Here is a 13,372-nt window from a genome sequence, read left to right on the forward strand (position 1 = left end):
GAAAAGGGCTAGTGAGATTGAGGAAGCAGTATAACTAGAAAAAGAAAATTGGTAAAAGAACAATTTTGTGTGTTTTTAAAAGTGATAACTCTTTGTCATTGGGTTTTCTTCATCTCAGCAATTCTCTTTGAATATCTATAATATGTATCTATAATGTAATAATGATGATATATAATTATTTATATATATATATAATTATAATGTATCTACAATATGATGTGAATTCAAGGCACTTTTTTAAATAATAATGCTTATTTGTTAATAGTTATTATTTATAAATGATCATAACCCTCTCTATCATTCATCTAATTATCTTTTATTCCCATATTCCATATTAGAGTTTCTTCAGAGTTGAAATATAGAAAACAGCCATGGGGTCTTATAAAGACTTTAATTGAAAAGAACTCTTGGAGCTCCTTGGAAGATTATTTCAAACAACTTGGTTTGTATATAAATTTGACTTAGTTTCTAAAAATAGTATTTATTGCTTATATTACAATCAACAGATTTCACTGAGGTGTGGGTTTCAGGGTAGAATATAAGATTTAGTGGAAATGGCTCCCATTGGAATGCTGACATCTGTCACTGGTGCCCCACATATCTTAGGTCCCTAAGAAAGAGTGCCATTCTCTTAGATTCTGTTGAATCACTTACCAATACTAATTGTACATGTGGATATAGCTGTACATGTAGATATAGATCAGAGGACTATGTGTTTGTGATGTTTACATGCTTTAAGTTCTCCTTTAAATATATTAGGAGATGATTCATTTAATCTTGATGATCACTCAATTGAGGGTTATTTAAAAGTTTAATAACTTAACTTGAGTATTATTTAGGTTCAGTTAACCTTTTGACATTTCAATAAGCAAAGCACTGTGTTAGGTGATTTATAAAAACCAACATTACACTTGGTCTAAGAGCTTACCTTCGCAGGGATCCTCAAACTACGGCCCTTGGGCCAGATGTGGCAGCTGAGGATAATTATCCCCCTCACTCAGGGCTATGAAGTTTATTTAAAAGCCCACAAAACAAAGTTTTTGTTTTTACTATAGTCTGGCCCCCCAACAGTCTGAGGGACAGTGAACTGGTCCCCTATTTAAAAAGTTTGAGGACCCCTGAAGGAACATGTTTTATACAAAAGGTAGAGTGTGATAAAAGCAAAGAAGAGAACCAAACACTAAAAAAATTTGAGGTGATAAAGAACACTTTTAGTTGAGGGGGATTAGGGAACTATATGGTGTAGTGGCCTAAGAATTGAATTTTTAAGAAAGGTGAAGTGAGAAGAGGAGGAAGGAATGCATTTCAGAAATGTAGGCTTGCCTATAAATGCTTAGAGGCAAGAGATAGTGGAATAAGTCTGAAAGGAATGGCTCTTATTCTTACACATTTGACTCAGTTTATTTTGGAAAGGATACCTTTCTCAGAGAAATTTACAGCAAAGATTTTTCCAAAATTTCTTGCTTTTCTTTTAATTTTAGTTGCATTGGTTTTAAATAATCCACTTTACCTCTTGTGGACTTCTTTATCTCTTGTTTGGTCTTAGATCTGGCAAATAACTTTTTTTCTACTAATATGCTTATATCTTTTATTTCTAAATCCATACCCATCTTAAACTTATGTTGATATATGGTGTGACATGTGGATCTATGCTTAGTTTCTGTCAAGATTACTTTCCAGGTTTCTGAAGAGTTTTTGTCAAAGAGAGTTTGTCTCAATATCTGGGTAGTAAAACATTTGCAATCTAATCAAGTGCTGTTACTTGAGAAAATTTTCTTTTCATCTAAGATAAGTGAACAATCTATTATTTCCATGGTTAACTTATAGCAACTTTAATATTTAATATAGCAATATGGTAAATATGTACTAGAAATCCTCATTATTTATTGATATAGGTTATTCTTGCTAGAATGATGAAAGCTCATTGTGGAGTCATTGCACTCATACAGCTTTTTATGTATAGGAAAGATTTAATCCATTACATGGGTTTGAATGTGAGGAAAATTTAAGGAAGTTGCCATAGATGACTTAATATGCTCTGTATTTTACGTTAAGAAAGGACTTTCCATTTTTTTCCAGGTCCCATTTCTTGAGTCATAGAGTAGTCCTATATCCTTCTATGTGCAAAAAACAATAACAACAACAAAAAAACCCTAGGCTTTTTTTCTCACCTTTCAGAATCAGATCTGTTAATGGAAGAATCTTTGCTAAAGCAGCCTATTGAAGATACTGGAAAACCCAGTGGCTTACGGAGGAGAAGACGGACATGTAATCGAAATATGGCAGAAATGCTTCCTAAACATTCTTCTCCACGCCCTTCAGGGACCATAGGCCTGGACTCCAAAGGAGACATTAAAGGTAGGTATTCCCTGGTCAGAAATCTTGTGTTTTGTTATACAAGGCAAAAGGAACTTTTTGAATATGAGAGAAAAAACTGGACTATGAGTGGAAGGTGCAGATTCTACCTAATCTGTTATTCTGTGGCTTTCAAAAAGTCATTTAATGTCTTTGTTCTTAAATTTCTTCATTTATTACATGTTTTTGTGTGATTTTACAAGGATTCACTTATTATATAATGGTAACAAAACTCTGGGAGTAGCTTATAAATAGCTCTTGTACAATTAAGTGCAGTTTAACCCTAGCAATAGATATTGTGGAGGGGGGAAGTTATATTTTTATTCCTATTTTGAAAATGAGGGGGCAGCTAGGTGGCATGGTGGATAGAGCAACAGCCCTGGAGTAGAGTGGATTTTTGAGTTTAAATCTGACCTCAAACACTTACTAGTTGTGTGACTTTGGGCATATCATTTAACTCTGCTTCCAAAAACCCAAATCAACCCTCCTGCCCTTCCCCCCATCCCACAGAAAAAAATTACTGGCCCTGAGAAACTTTAGAAAATACAAATTTCTCTTTCAAATACAAGTTTCAGCTTTCCCTGTTTGGATCCATCTTTACTACCCTGGAAGTCTACTACTTCATTTTCAAAACTTATTTTTAGTTTGAATGATTTTGTCAGTTATCTAATCTTACCATTCTTGGGGGTATTATTTGCATTTTGATAAAAGACAAAAAAACTTGAGCCAAAGGAATGAATCTTATTATGGCATTTGGAAGTTCTATCATCACATTACTTCAGAGACATGAAAGGAAAAGGGAAAAAAGTGAAAACTAAGACTTTTCCAGAATCCCCAGGAAACCTTATATATACCATATATATATTAGATAACATAACACAAGGATAAAACATTTGTCATTTTAGTGGTACATAAACATAGGCCATAGGTATTTTTGTTAATTGCTTATTTAAGTATATATTATATATTACAAGACAGTAAATTTACAGAACTGATGTTGTTTTTCTAATGTGATCTTTCCTATGATCTATAGGAAGAAAAAGAGACAATGAAAGCCGTAACATTGCCATTATTGTGATGATGAGTGTCTTGTAAGTATTGATTGCTTGATCACAGATTAGATAATCATCTACCTCATGCAAAGTACATTACTAAATGAAGTCCTTTCAGAAGGAGACTTAAAACTGATTTGGGAGGTTATATCTACAAAATGAAATCACCTGACTTCCGTCACTCTTACTTCTATCATTAATTTTAACGCACCTTTTAGACATTGCGGGAAATGATGTTTTAGAAATCAGGTGGTAATATAACAAGTATTTCCTTAGAGACAGTAATAAAAAGCTCCCTGTGCTTTAAGGGAGTTTTGTATATATAGACTGGTGGATTAGTGATAATCCCATTTATACCTTTTCACACTCTGTTGCCTAGGCAGTCAGGCTAGATCAGGACATTCTACAAGAATGTACTCAATCAGGTTCTATTTAACAATTGCTATGGCTTCATGTGTAAGAAGCATTAAGTGTGAGGTAGGCAATATTTTTGTCCATTTTTTTTTTTAAGCATAGGCTAAGAAAAAGTAAACATGTCAAAGCATCTTAGATATACATGCGTGTGTGTGTGTGTGTGTGTGTGTGTGTGTGTGCATGCATGTAACACAGTCTGGAATTAAGTATTCTTCCATCTGGAAGTCAGTATTTATAGGATGGATACCTTTGTCTAAATGAAATTAACTATAAATTATGTGACAATCAAAACTTATTTCACATGAAAAGTTATAAGATAAATATGTCACTTTTATTTATCATCCCTAACCTGGAATAGAGACTTGTGAAGTGACTTGTTACTGTCTACTGTCTTGAGTAGTAGGTTCCACAATTTAAAAGGCCTTTGAAGAGGTTAGATGATAATATCATAAATAAAGGATTAAAAAGTAGGATTGATGAAGAAAGATAAATAAAAGATAAGAGTTACTATTAGATATGCTTATATTTTGTTTGTGTTATATAGAAGTTAGTAGTCCCCTATTTGCCATTTTAATCAAAAACTAAAAGAAAATGTAATTAAATTGCATCAGGTTTAAATTTAGGATATATTTTTTTAAACCTACAATGCACAATCTTCTTATTGTAGAGTTGTTAAATAATACAATTAGTTGCTTAAACTTTTTATTAAAAAGTCTTTGGAAAAGAACAGATTAATATAATTGGAATTGATAAAAATCTGTATAGAGTCAAGGAATCAGATTAAATGTATCCCTAAATTTATAATTTATACTTTTACAAACTTTCTCTCTCTTTCTCTCTCTCATACACACACACACACACACACACACACACACACTCATATAGAATGGTTGCAGAATGGTCTTAATGATTAAATAGCCCTAGAACTAAGTTATATGTAGCATGAAGTAAACTTTTTTCTTTTTTTTGGTAGTATTTTAGTTTTTCCATATATATGTAAAGATAATTTTCAACATTCCTAACCTCCTCTCCAAGGCAGCAAACAATTTGATATAGATTAAATATGTGTTATTCTTTTAAACATAGTGAAATATTTGCCATGTTGTGCAAGAAAAATTAGATCAAAAGAGAAAAAAAAAAGCTTGAGAAAGGAAAAAAATTAAAAAAGTGAAAATACTATGTTTTGATATACATTCACTCCATTGTTCTCTCTTTGAGTGTAATTGGCATTTTCCATCTCGAGGCAGTTGATCATCACATAATCTTGTTACTGTGTAACAAAATTCTCAGTATCAGTTCATATAGGTTTGTCCAGGCTTTTCTGAAATCAGCCTGCTCATCATTTCTCATAGAACAATAATATTCCTTTAGAAGGATAATTTTTTAAAAAGAATTAGAATATGGTAAAATATACTTAACATTTAGTCGAACAATCTTGGATGGTTCATAAACCACAGAATTTAATAGCATCCCGGATTTACCAATGTTAACTTAAGATCATCTTATTAGACTACAAGTATGGGTACCATAAAGTTTAGAGATGAGGAAACTAGACTCAGAGAAAGTAAGTATAGGCAATTAATAAATCTTCCCTAACCCTTTGATATACCATGGAAATTGTTTCTTCTAATATATCTCTGAAGATTCACTTATGTCATTTGTCTGTTTTTCCATACAAGTAGAATTCATAAATCATTTAGGACATAAAAAACCTTTAGGGTTAAACTAATCTAGATTTCTCATTTTACAGACTTGGAAATTTAGGCCTAGAGAGGTTGTTATTTGTTCATTATTAAAGTATACTAGGATTGGGATTTGAATTCATGTCTTTTTCAAAATACAGTGCTTTCCCCAGCCATATGGCCACAGAGAATATACAAAAACAAAACCTACTGCAATCTTTTGTTTTTGAACTTTTTTTTTTTGTAGTTTGGATTTCTTAATAAATAGAAATTGACTATATTGAATTCACTTTCACAATTTTGAATAATAAGTACATTTGTGATCTGTTGAATCTCTTTGATATTTCAGCCCAAATGCTTGTTGCGAGGTAGTCTTATTCTAGATCTTTTTTTTGGCTAAAGAATATACTACAAATGTTACTACAAATGTAAGAAGGAGGAAACAAATGGGAGAAAAAGAGCTTTTAGAAAGAAATAATACTAAATGTATTTTGTATGTATTTTTAATGAGGTTAACATTCATTTGAAAGATTGTTATAGAAACCAACATTATGAGGTTGTTTTAGCATTCAAAATTTTAGATATGATGATACCATGACTATGTATTTGGGATCATACAGGTTGGACAGAAATTCTGTAGGTGGTTTAATTTTTCTACTTAAATCTTGGTTTTCACAGGGATACTGAAACTTTATTCCTATTCTAAAGTAATTGTATCTTGGTTACTCATTTAAAGCTAGTCTTTCCTTGATCTTGATTTGGTTTGAGTATAGTCATCCAATTAAATTGCTTATGATCTGGGTCCCTATGTTATGATTGTATTTAAAATCTAAAGTTTTACTCAGTAGATCTCCAAGCCAGGTGCCACAAACACATATGCCTCCCCATTATACACTCATTATGCCAACTGAAATGCCATTTTTTATTTATCATCAAGGTTATTTTATTCAAGTAATTATACTGGCATTACAAAGTGAGTCATGTAGGCTGCTAGCTGGTACAGTGGATAGAGTGTCAAGACTTGGGAATCAGGAAGACCTAAATTCAAATCCAATATTTGACCCTGGGCAAGTCATTTAATCTGTCTCAGATTGTTTCCTCAACTAAGATGGTACTAAACATGGCACTTATTTCACTAAATTGTATATATAAACTAGCTATTTTATTATTATTATTATCATTATTATTATTATTATTATTATTTTTGCTGAGGCAATTGGGGTTAAGTGACTTGCCTAGGGGGACACAGCTAGGAAATGTTAACTGTCTGAGGTCAGATCTAAATTCAGATCCTCCTGACTTCAGGGCTGGTGCTCTATCAACTGTGCTACCTAGCTGCGCCTCTAGCTATTATTATTACACAGGAATTGAATAAAGAGCTTGGATTTACCATGTTTAACTTGCTTTGTATCTAGTTTGCTGTTGCTAGTCTTGTTGAATGTGACCCTCTTTCTCAAGCTGTCCAAGATAGAGCATGCAGCTCAATCATTTTACCATCTCCATGTCCAGGAAGAAAAATCTGGGAAGTAAGTAAATTTCTTTCTTGATTACTTTCTCTTACTGGTTCTCATCAGATTATTTGTTATTTTTGAGTTGAAGAAAATTTTATTCATTCTCTTAAATATCATAACAATTGGTCTGCTAACTATTCTTTGTTGACAAGCCATTTTTGCAAATTCATGTGTCACACTGAAGAATTTTGGAAATAAAAGATCAGCTGATAATTGAACTCATTTCAAAAATGGTATTATTCTTTTAGTTCAGCCTCTGATGTGGTATCAAAAGGAGAAAATACTCAGAAGAACAAAGACCAGTCTTATCGATTGAAGGGAGTTCTTAGAGACTCTATAAACATGCTTGAACAGGTAGGAGAGTCTGCAGTACTTTTGTCTGTCTTAGTGTGAATTAGTTCTTGTTCTGATTACTAAGTAGATCATATAATTATATAATTATGTTTAAGAATTTGACTAAAGAATATACTAAAGAATGAATTTTAAGGAATCCAGAAGATTAAAACTAAATATATTCGTGATGATGCAGATATACATTTGGAAAAATAAATGTTTGCTGAATTTGAATTAAAAAAAAAAAAAAACACTACTAAGGCAGAATAAATTTAATTAAGCTTCAAGCTAATCTTTAAGCAATAGGCAGAATACCATCCCAAGTTAGGTCCATTATGTGAAAGAATGGAGTTGAACATACAAAGAAATGAGAGTAAAGGGATGGATGGAGTAGAAGTTAAGAACTTCTTAAGTTAAAATATTCTGAATATTCCATATTTATATATTTAATAATATTATCAAAATTTTGTGCAAATTTGTTTAATAATTTAAGACTTTAAAAAAGTAGTCATATGGATAAGACCTTTAATCCTGAAGAGAACTATGCTTTCTGAGACAATCTAAAGAACAAAGAAAGCTTTCAATTTATTCAACTTATTTAGCAACTGGGAAGGAATGGGAAGCAGGGAGAAGGAAGATGATGTAGAAATCACAATCTTACCTTCAGGAAGCTTATAGTTCTGTTGTTGGAGACCAGATACATACTGCAGAAATATTTGACTAAAAATATAATAAAGTATACATGTAATACCAAATTGAACAATGCATATAAGTCTTATAGATGTTGAGAGGAATAAGAGCTTCCTTGTGGACTGGAGTGATTAGGTTAAGTTTTCATATAATAGATGGGCCTTGAATTTGGAGAGGAGAGAAGGGGTGAGTGAAGGTCCACTAGATGGAACAATAATTGGGGGGAAAAAACAATTGGAGATGGTTATAAGAATGATTTGTTTGGAAAACAGTGAAGAAATCATTGCAACTGGCCTGATCTTAGAAATCATTTAGGAACATTATTCTCTTGTTTTATTTGATTAATAGAATAAAAATTTGGGAGGAGTAGAGTCTACAGGAACTAACAGCAAGAGACCCACTGTGGCCCAGAAAAAGGGGGAAAGATTTATATAGCAATCAGCTTGGCGCAAATTATGGTCATGAAGGACAGATTAAAAATGGATGTGTAATGTTTGATTATAAATATTCCAACATTATATTCTCATTTTTGGCTCAAGTAATGTGTAATATGTTATCTAATTATGTATATTTTCATAATTATATGAAAAATAAAAAATTATCATTAGTACTCAAAATGGCCAAATTTTGAAAAGTTATATCTGATTGTGAAAATAAATTTTATTTTTGTCTCTGGGAATTATATGTTTACAGCTGAAGAGCTCTCTCATTATGCTCCAGAGAACCTTTGATCTCCTGAATAAGAACAAGACTGGTGTTTCTGTGAAAAGCTAGCAATCTTAGGGTCTAAAAATCCTTTGAACTGAGACAATGAATGAAGAGATCTGGAAATAATCCAAAGAAGGATTTCACTTGTCATGGCAACATCTGCATTAGGCTTTTTCTTCCCTCATTGATTTCTTGTGTTAACAATAAAAGGGATATTTTGAGTATTTATTTAATAATTATGTCACCTTTGACATTGAGAATATATCCTTTTGTTTCTTGCACATATTTTTAAGCTGTGAATTTCTAGAATGGACAGGTAGAACTGTTGTACCATTGAATTTCTGTGATTTAAACAAAAAATGCAAAGCACTTTCAATTGTGGCCCATTACTTTCTCTAGTGAGGGTTGAGTTTTAAGACTGAATTTAAATGTCATCACCAATTAAAAAGTTAATGTCAAATAATATGTTTTTCCATCAGAAATGTTCCCAATATCAAGCAACATTGGGGAAAACTTCTTTATTCTTTGTGTTAAAGGAAAAGCATAGGTCCTTTTCGTGAGTCATTTCTAAGTTTATTTACTATAAACATTTTTTATAATTCTTCCATTATTCAGTGTGGAAGTTCAAATAGTTAAATCCTTTTGGGTTTGAGCCTGAGTAGTAATTTTTCCAAAGGTCTGGCCAGTTCATCTGATGTGGCTAATAACTCTATAAAGAAATACTTGCTTTTTATAAAAATGGCTATTAGAGGTAACAAGGCTCTTTATATGAATAATGGCAGAACATCCTTTCAGGCAAACTGAGTAGGAAAGTAGATTAACAGAAGATTGCTAATCTAAGTTTTAAAAGTTGGCACACCTCTGCTATTAAAATCTAGGCATTTATTGATGGATAAGGAAGACTTGAACTAAGAGCTTAGCTTTATTTTAGCAGCTCTCCCTAACTGATGGAATTGAACCAACTGATTGTTAATGTCAGGCACTATTTTCAATGGCTATGTATGTAGGTGCTTTGTTTTAGCAGATAAGATACAAGCTAGACAAGTCTTGGCTTCTTTATATAGACTTTCTGCTCAGTGTATGAATGCATTCTTATATAAATGTGCTATGATCAGAATAAGAACCTAGAGTTTTTTCAGGAGTTACTGTATTGAAATAGAAAACTCTAGGGGGAGAGGAGCTCTGTGTTTTTACACTAGAATGCTAGAAAAACAGGATAAGAATTTTCTTTTATAAATTCTTATTCCAGTTGATGAGCTTTAGGTTTGAGTTAAACCTTTCATGATTTCCAATCATAGAAACCCCATGGGATTATTACAACCTTTCCTTAAGAGGGAAAATTGTGGTTGTAGTATGTTAATTCTATCTTTCCATTCTACAAGTAGTGTCTGAGTACCTGTAGTGAGGAATTCCCAGAGAGGGTAGGACTGAGGTTATAAATAGTTACTGAATTTTAAAAGGAGAGCCGGATGATTGGTGATGTTTGTTATGGGCACAAGAAAGACAAATGACAGACTAAACATTTTCTGTGGCGCTTCTTGAACCATAGAGATTGTCCTTATAATATACCTCAAAGCAAATGATCAAACCAAATTTCTTTATAAATTCACACTAAATATTTATGTACAAGTTATGAAATTTCTAAGAAAATTTGAACTTGTCATGTAATTTGACTATCAATAAAACACTTAAAATTCTTGAATTTCATCTCTTGTCCTTTTTCAAAGAAAAAAAATCCATAAAAGAAAAAAGAATCAAACCATCTATCTGTATCACACTAATGGTTAATTTTCAAAGTTTTTATTCATCAATATTTTCATTATCACATAGAAGCTTCTAAAAGACATTTTGTCATGCTTTTTGTTAGTATATCAGTTATTTCTGGGGGGCAGTGGGAAACCCCACAGATTGAATCCTATGTAACAAAGATAACTAAGCAAGGATATCCAATACTGCATCTGTCAGTGATTATAAAGTTCTTGTTTAAACTTTCTGTCCTTAGGATCATGATCAATTTTTAATTTACTATTTTTAATTTACGTTTTTAAAGTTTTTGTTTAATATTTAAATCAAACTTAAGGCATCTCCTTCAGGAAAGATTCCTTTTGCATGGATAAAGGTGGGGTTTAAAATACTCTCCTGCAGCCATTCCTCACTTTCAATTCTGGCTTAAGGCCAGAAGAGAACTGCAAAAACAAGGGAATACATAGATGAGTTATTCTCCCCTCATCCCTCCAATTCTCTTTTGTCTTACCAGAATCTGTGTTCTAAATCCTGTTAAACTACTGAAAGAATCTAGGTATGAATTCCTAAGGGTTAAATTAGGGTGGTGGAAAGGGTTAAATTAAACCTATTGTATTTTAGAGGGTCAACATCAAAACTGAGGAATTCCAAACGTGGGTGACTTGGGATATGGCACCACTGACGTAAAGAAGGGAAATAAATTGTTATTTGAGGCTCAAAAATAAAGTGCCATCTCAGGAAACCTTCCCTTGTGCTCTGTAGACACTAATCATCATCATGTCTGTCTCCCTCATCAGATTTCTTCTAATGCATCTCGAATTATAGCATGACAGAGATAGAAGCTTTTTATTTTACAAATGAGGAAAAACATATCAGTTTTTATTCTAGTCCTGTGAGTTTGCTCAAAAGCAGTATTACTTTTTTTTTAATCCACTTTTTTTTTTAAACATAAGGTCTAAATGGAAAAAAGAAAGGTGGTGAGATGCACAGAAATAAATCTTTCATAATTAAAAATCCTCTCAAAAATACGATTAAGGAGGTTTGCCTCGACTAGTTGGACTACTGGGAGCCAGGGAAGTAGGAAAGCTGAATGTAGAAGTAACACTTCTCTGTAATGAAAAGGGGGAGGGGAAGAAGGTCTGTTCGGGAGTTTTTCCACTAGCCTCTAATTTTTTTCTGTTAACTTCCTACCACTCCCACTACCATGAACACCATCTCAATTACAGGCTAGGATAAATACCACCAGTAGGTTAGACCTGAGGCGAACCCGGTCCCACACTCTGGTAAGAGAAAGGAAAAAGGGGAGAAGCTTACCCTCTTGATCATGCCTCATCATATGGGGGAGATGCGTTTCTGTCTATAAGCACTAGCTTATTTTCACACAGAAACATTACACGCTGTGGTAAGGCTCCATGGCACTTTAATATGGTCCAGCGTTTTAGGTACATTATTTATTAAGTAAGCTTTTGGAGGTTGGTCTGAGAACCATTTAATCAGCATTAAAAAAAAAAAAAAAAAAAAAAGGCAATTTCACCGGGAGAATGAATTGGGAGAACTATCCCTTTTATATGTGCGTTCGCGCGCGCGTGCATACTAAGAATTATCTTTTTTTTCCGGCCTCTAAGAATAAGGTATTGATTGCTCACTCAAAAGCTATGTAGACTTAAGGAATGGACTATAAACCCTTAACAAATTATTAAGAGAATGGTAAGGATTCATCCTTAACATTTCTGTGCTTGAAATCAGAAGAGGTGCGCACTTAGATCTCACAAGTCACTATAATCAACCAATAAACATTTATTAAAGTTCCTACTGTGTGCCAACGTTGGGAACACAAAAACGGGCAAAAGGCGGTCCCTGTAGTCTAGAAGCCTCTGGCAGGGACATTGACCTTCAGCGATCCATTGATCTGATCTGGTGTGGAAGTTCGTGTTTATGACATAAGGCTGTCCAGTGGTTTAATGGGATTTTCTTTCTTACAAAATCGGAAACACTTTGTGCCGGAGGAAGCTGGAGTTTTTCAGTTCTTCCCTTCACCTTGAACAGCTTCAAGATATCATGAAGACTTCCTCAAGTTCTATGCCACTGGATGCTCCTGGCTGCACTGCCTTTGGCTCCTGCTCCAACGCCCTCGGCTTTCTTTCTACCCTCCCCTCCCTAATTCGGCCAGCTCTCTTCCACGACCCCTTCCTCCCCTTAACCCCCGCCACCAGCACTCCTCCTTCACGGTCCCCAGCTCCTGCCCCATCCTCCCCTCAACGCCTCCCCCTCCCCGCGCCGGCTCTTTTACTTTAGGTCCCCCAGCTCATTTCCCACCCCCGCCTGCTCGCCTCCTCGCCTCCTCTACGCCCCCCAGCCCTGCCCCAACCCAGCTGCTTTCCTTCTCCCCGCCCTACCCCTTCCCTCATCCCCCACCCCATCAGCACAGGCTCGACGGCTGGAAAACCCCTTTGGCTTTCGCTAGACGGGGAGGGGTCTGCAAGCTGCTCAGAGTCCGGGAAAGCCTCACACGTGGGGTTTTTTTTTTGCTAGGCAGGGAAGGAGGAGGAGGAAAAAAAGGAGGGGGGGATTCCCGACGTCAGGAGGCGGGGCACCCGGAAGCTCCGAGGGCCGCGGAGGAGACTGCGGGGGCGGGGGCGCCGGCTCGGGCCGGGCTGGAGGAGGAGGCGGAGGAAGAGGCGGCAAAGTCCCGGGCAAACGTCGGAAGCCGCCGCCGCCGCCCGAGGGCTGCGCTTGAGTTTGAGTGTGAAACTGAACCTGAGCGTGGGCCGCCTGTGGCTGCCAGGTGAACGGCGGCAGCGGCGGCGGGGCACCGGGGCACTGGCTCCCGGACTGCAGCTTCCGCGGGTCCCGAGCTCGGGGGAACCCGCGCCTCCGCCTCCTC

General features: G+C 35.0%; 1 protein-coding gene across 3 annotated transcripts in view; it reads left to right on the top strand.

Moving 5' to 3' along the window:
* Positions 1 to 10,447, top strand: part of LOC127554078 (protein Aster-C-like) — a 51,819-nt gene extending 41,372 nt beyond the window's left edge. Inside the window, exons 10-15 of one of the 3 annotated variants that reach the window (XM_051985314.1) lie at positions 339 to 442; positions 2,179 to 2,358; positions 3,389 to 3,446; positions 6,919 to 7,029; positions 7,263 to 7,368; positions 8,386 to 8,721. In XM_051985314.1, the coding sequence (XP_051841274.1) occupies positions 339 to 442; positions 2,179 to 2,358; positions 3,389 to 3,446; positions 6,919 to 7,029; positions 7,263 to 7,368; positions 8,386 to 8,472 (646 nt within the window). In that variant the 3' untranslated portion in view covers positions 8,473 to 8,721. The other 2 variants (XM_051985312.1, XM_051985313.1) reach the window with 2 other exon arrangements.
* Positions 10,448 to 13,372: the final 2,925 nt, after the last annotated feature.

Source organism: Antechinus flavipes, chromosome 3, assembly GCF_016432865.1.
Source record: "Antechinus flavipes isolate AdamAnt ecotype Samford, QLD, Australia chromosome 3, AdamAnt_v2, whole genome shotgun sequence".
Lineage (NCBI taxonomy): Eukaryota > Metazoa > Chordata > Mammalia > Dasyuromorphia > Dasyuridae > Antechinus > Antechinus flavipes.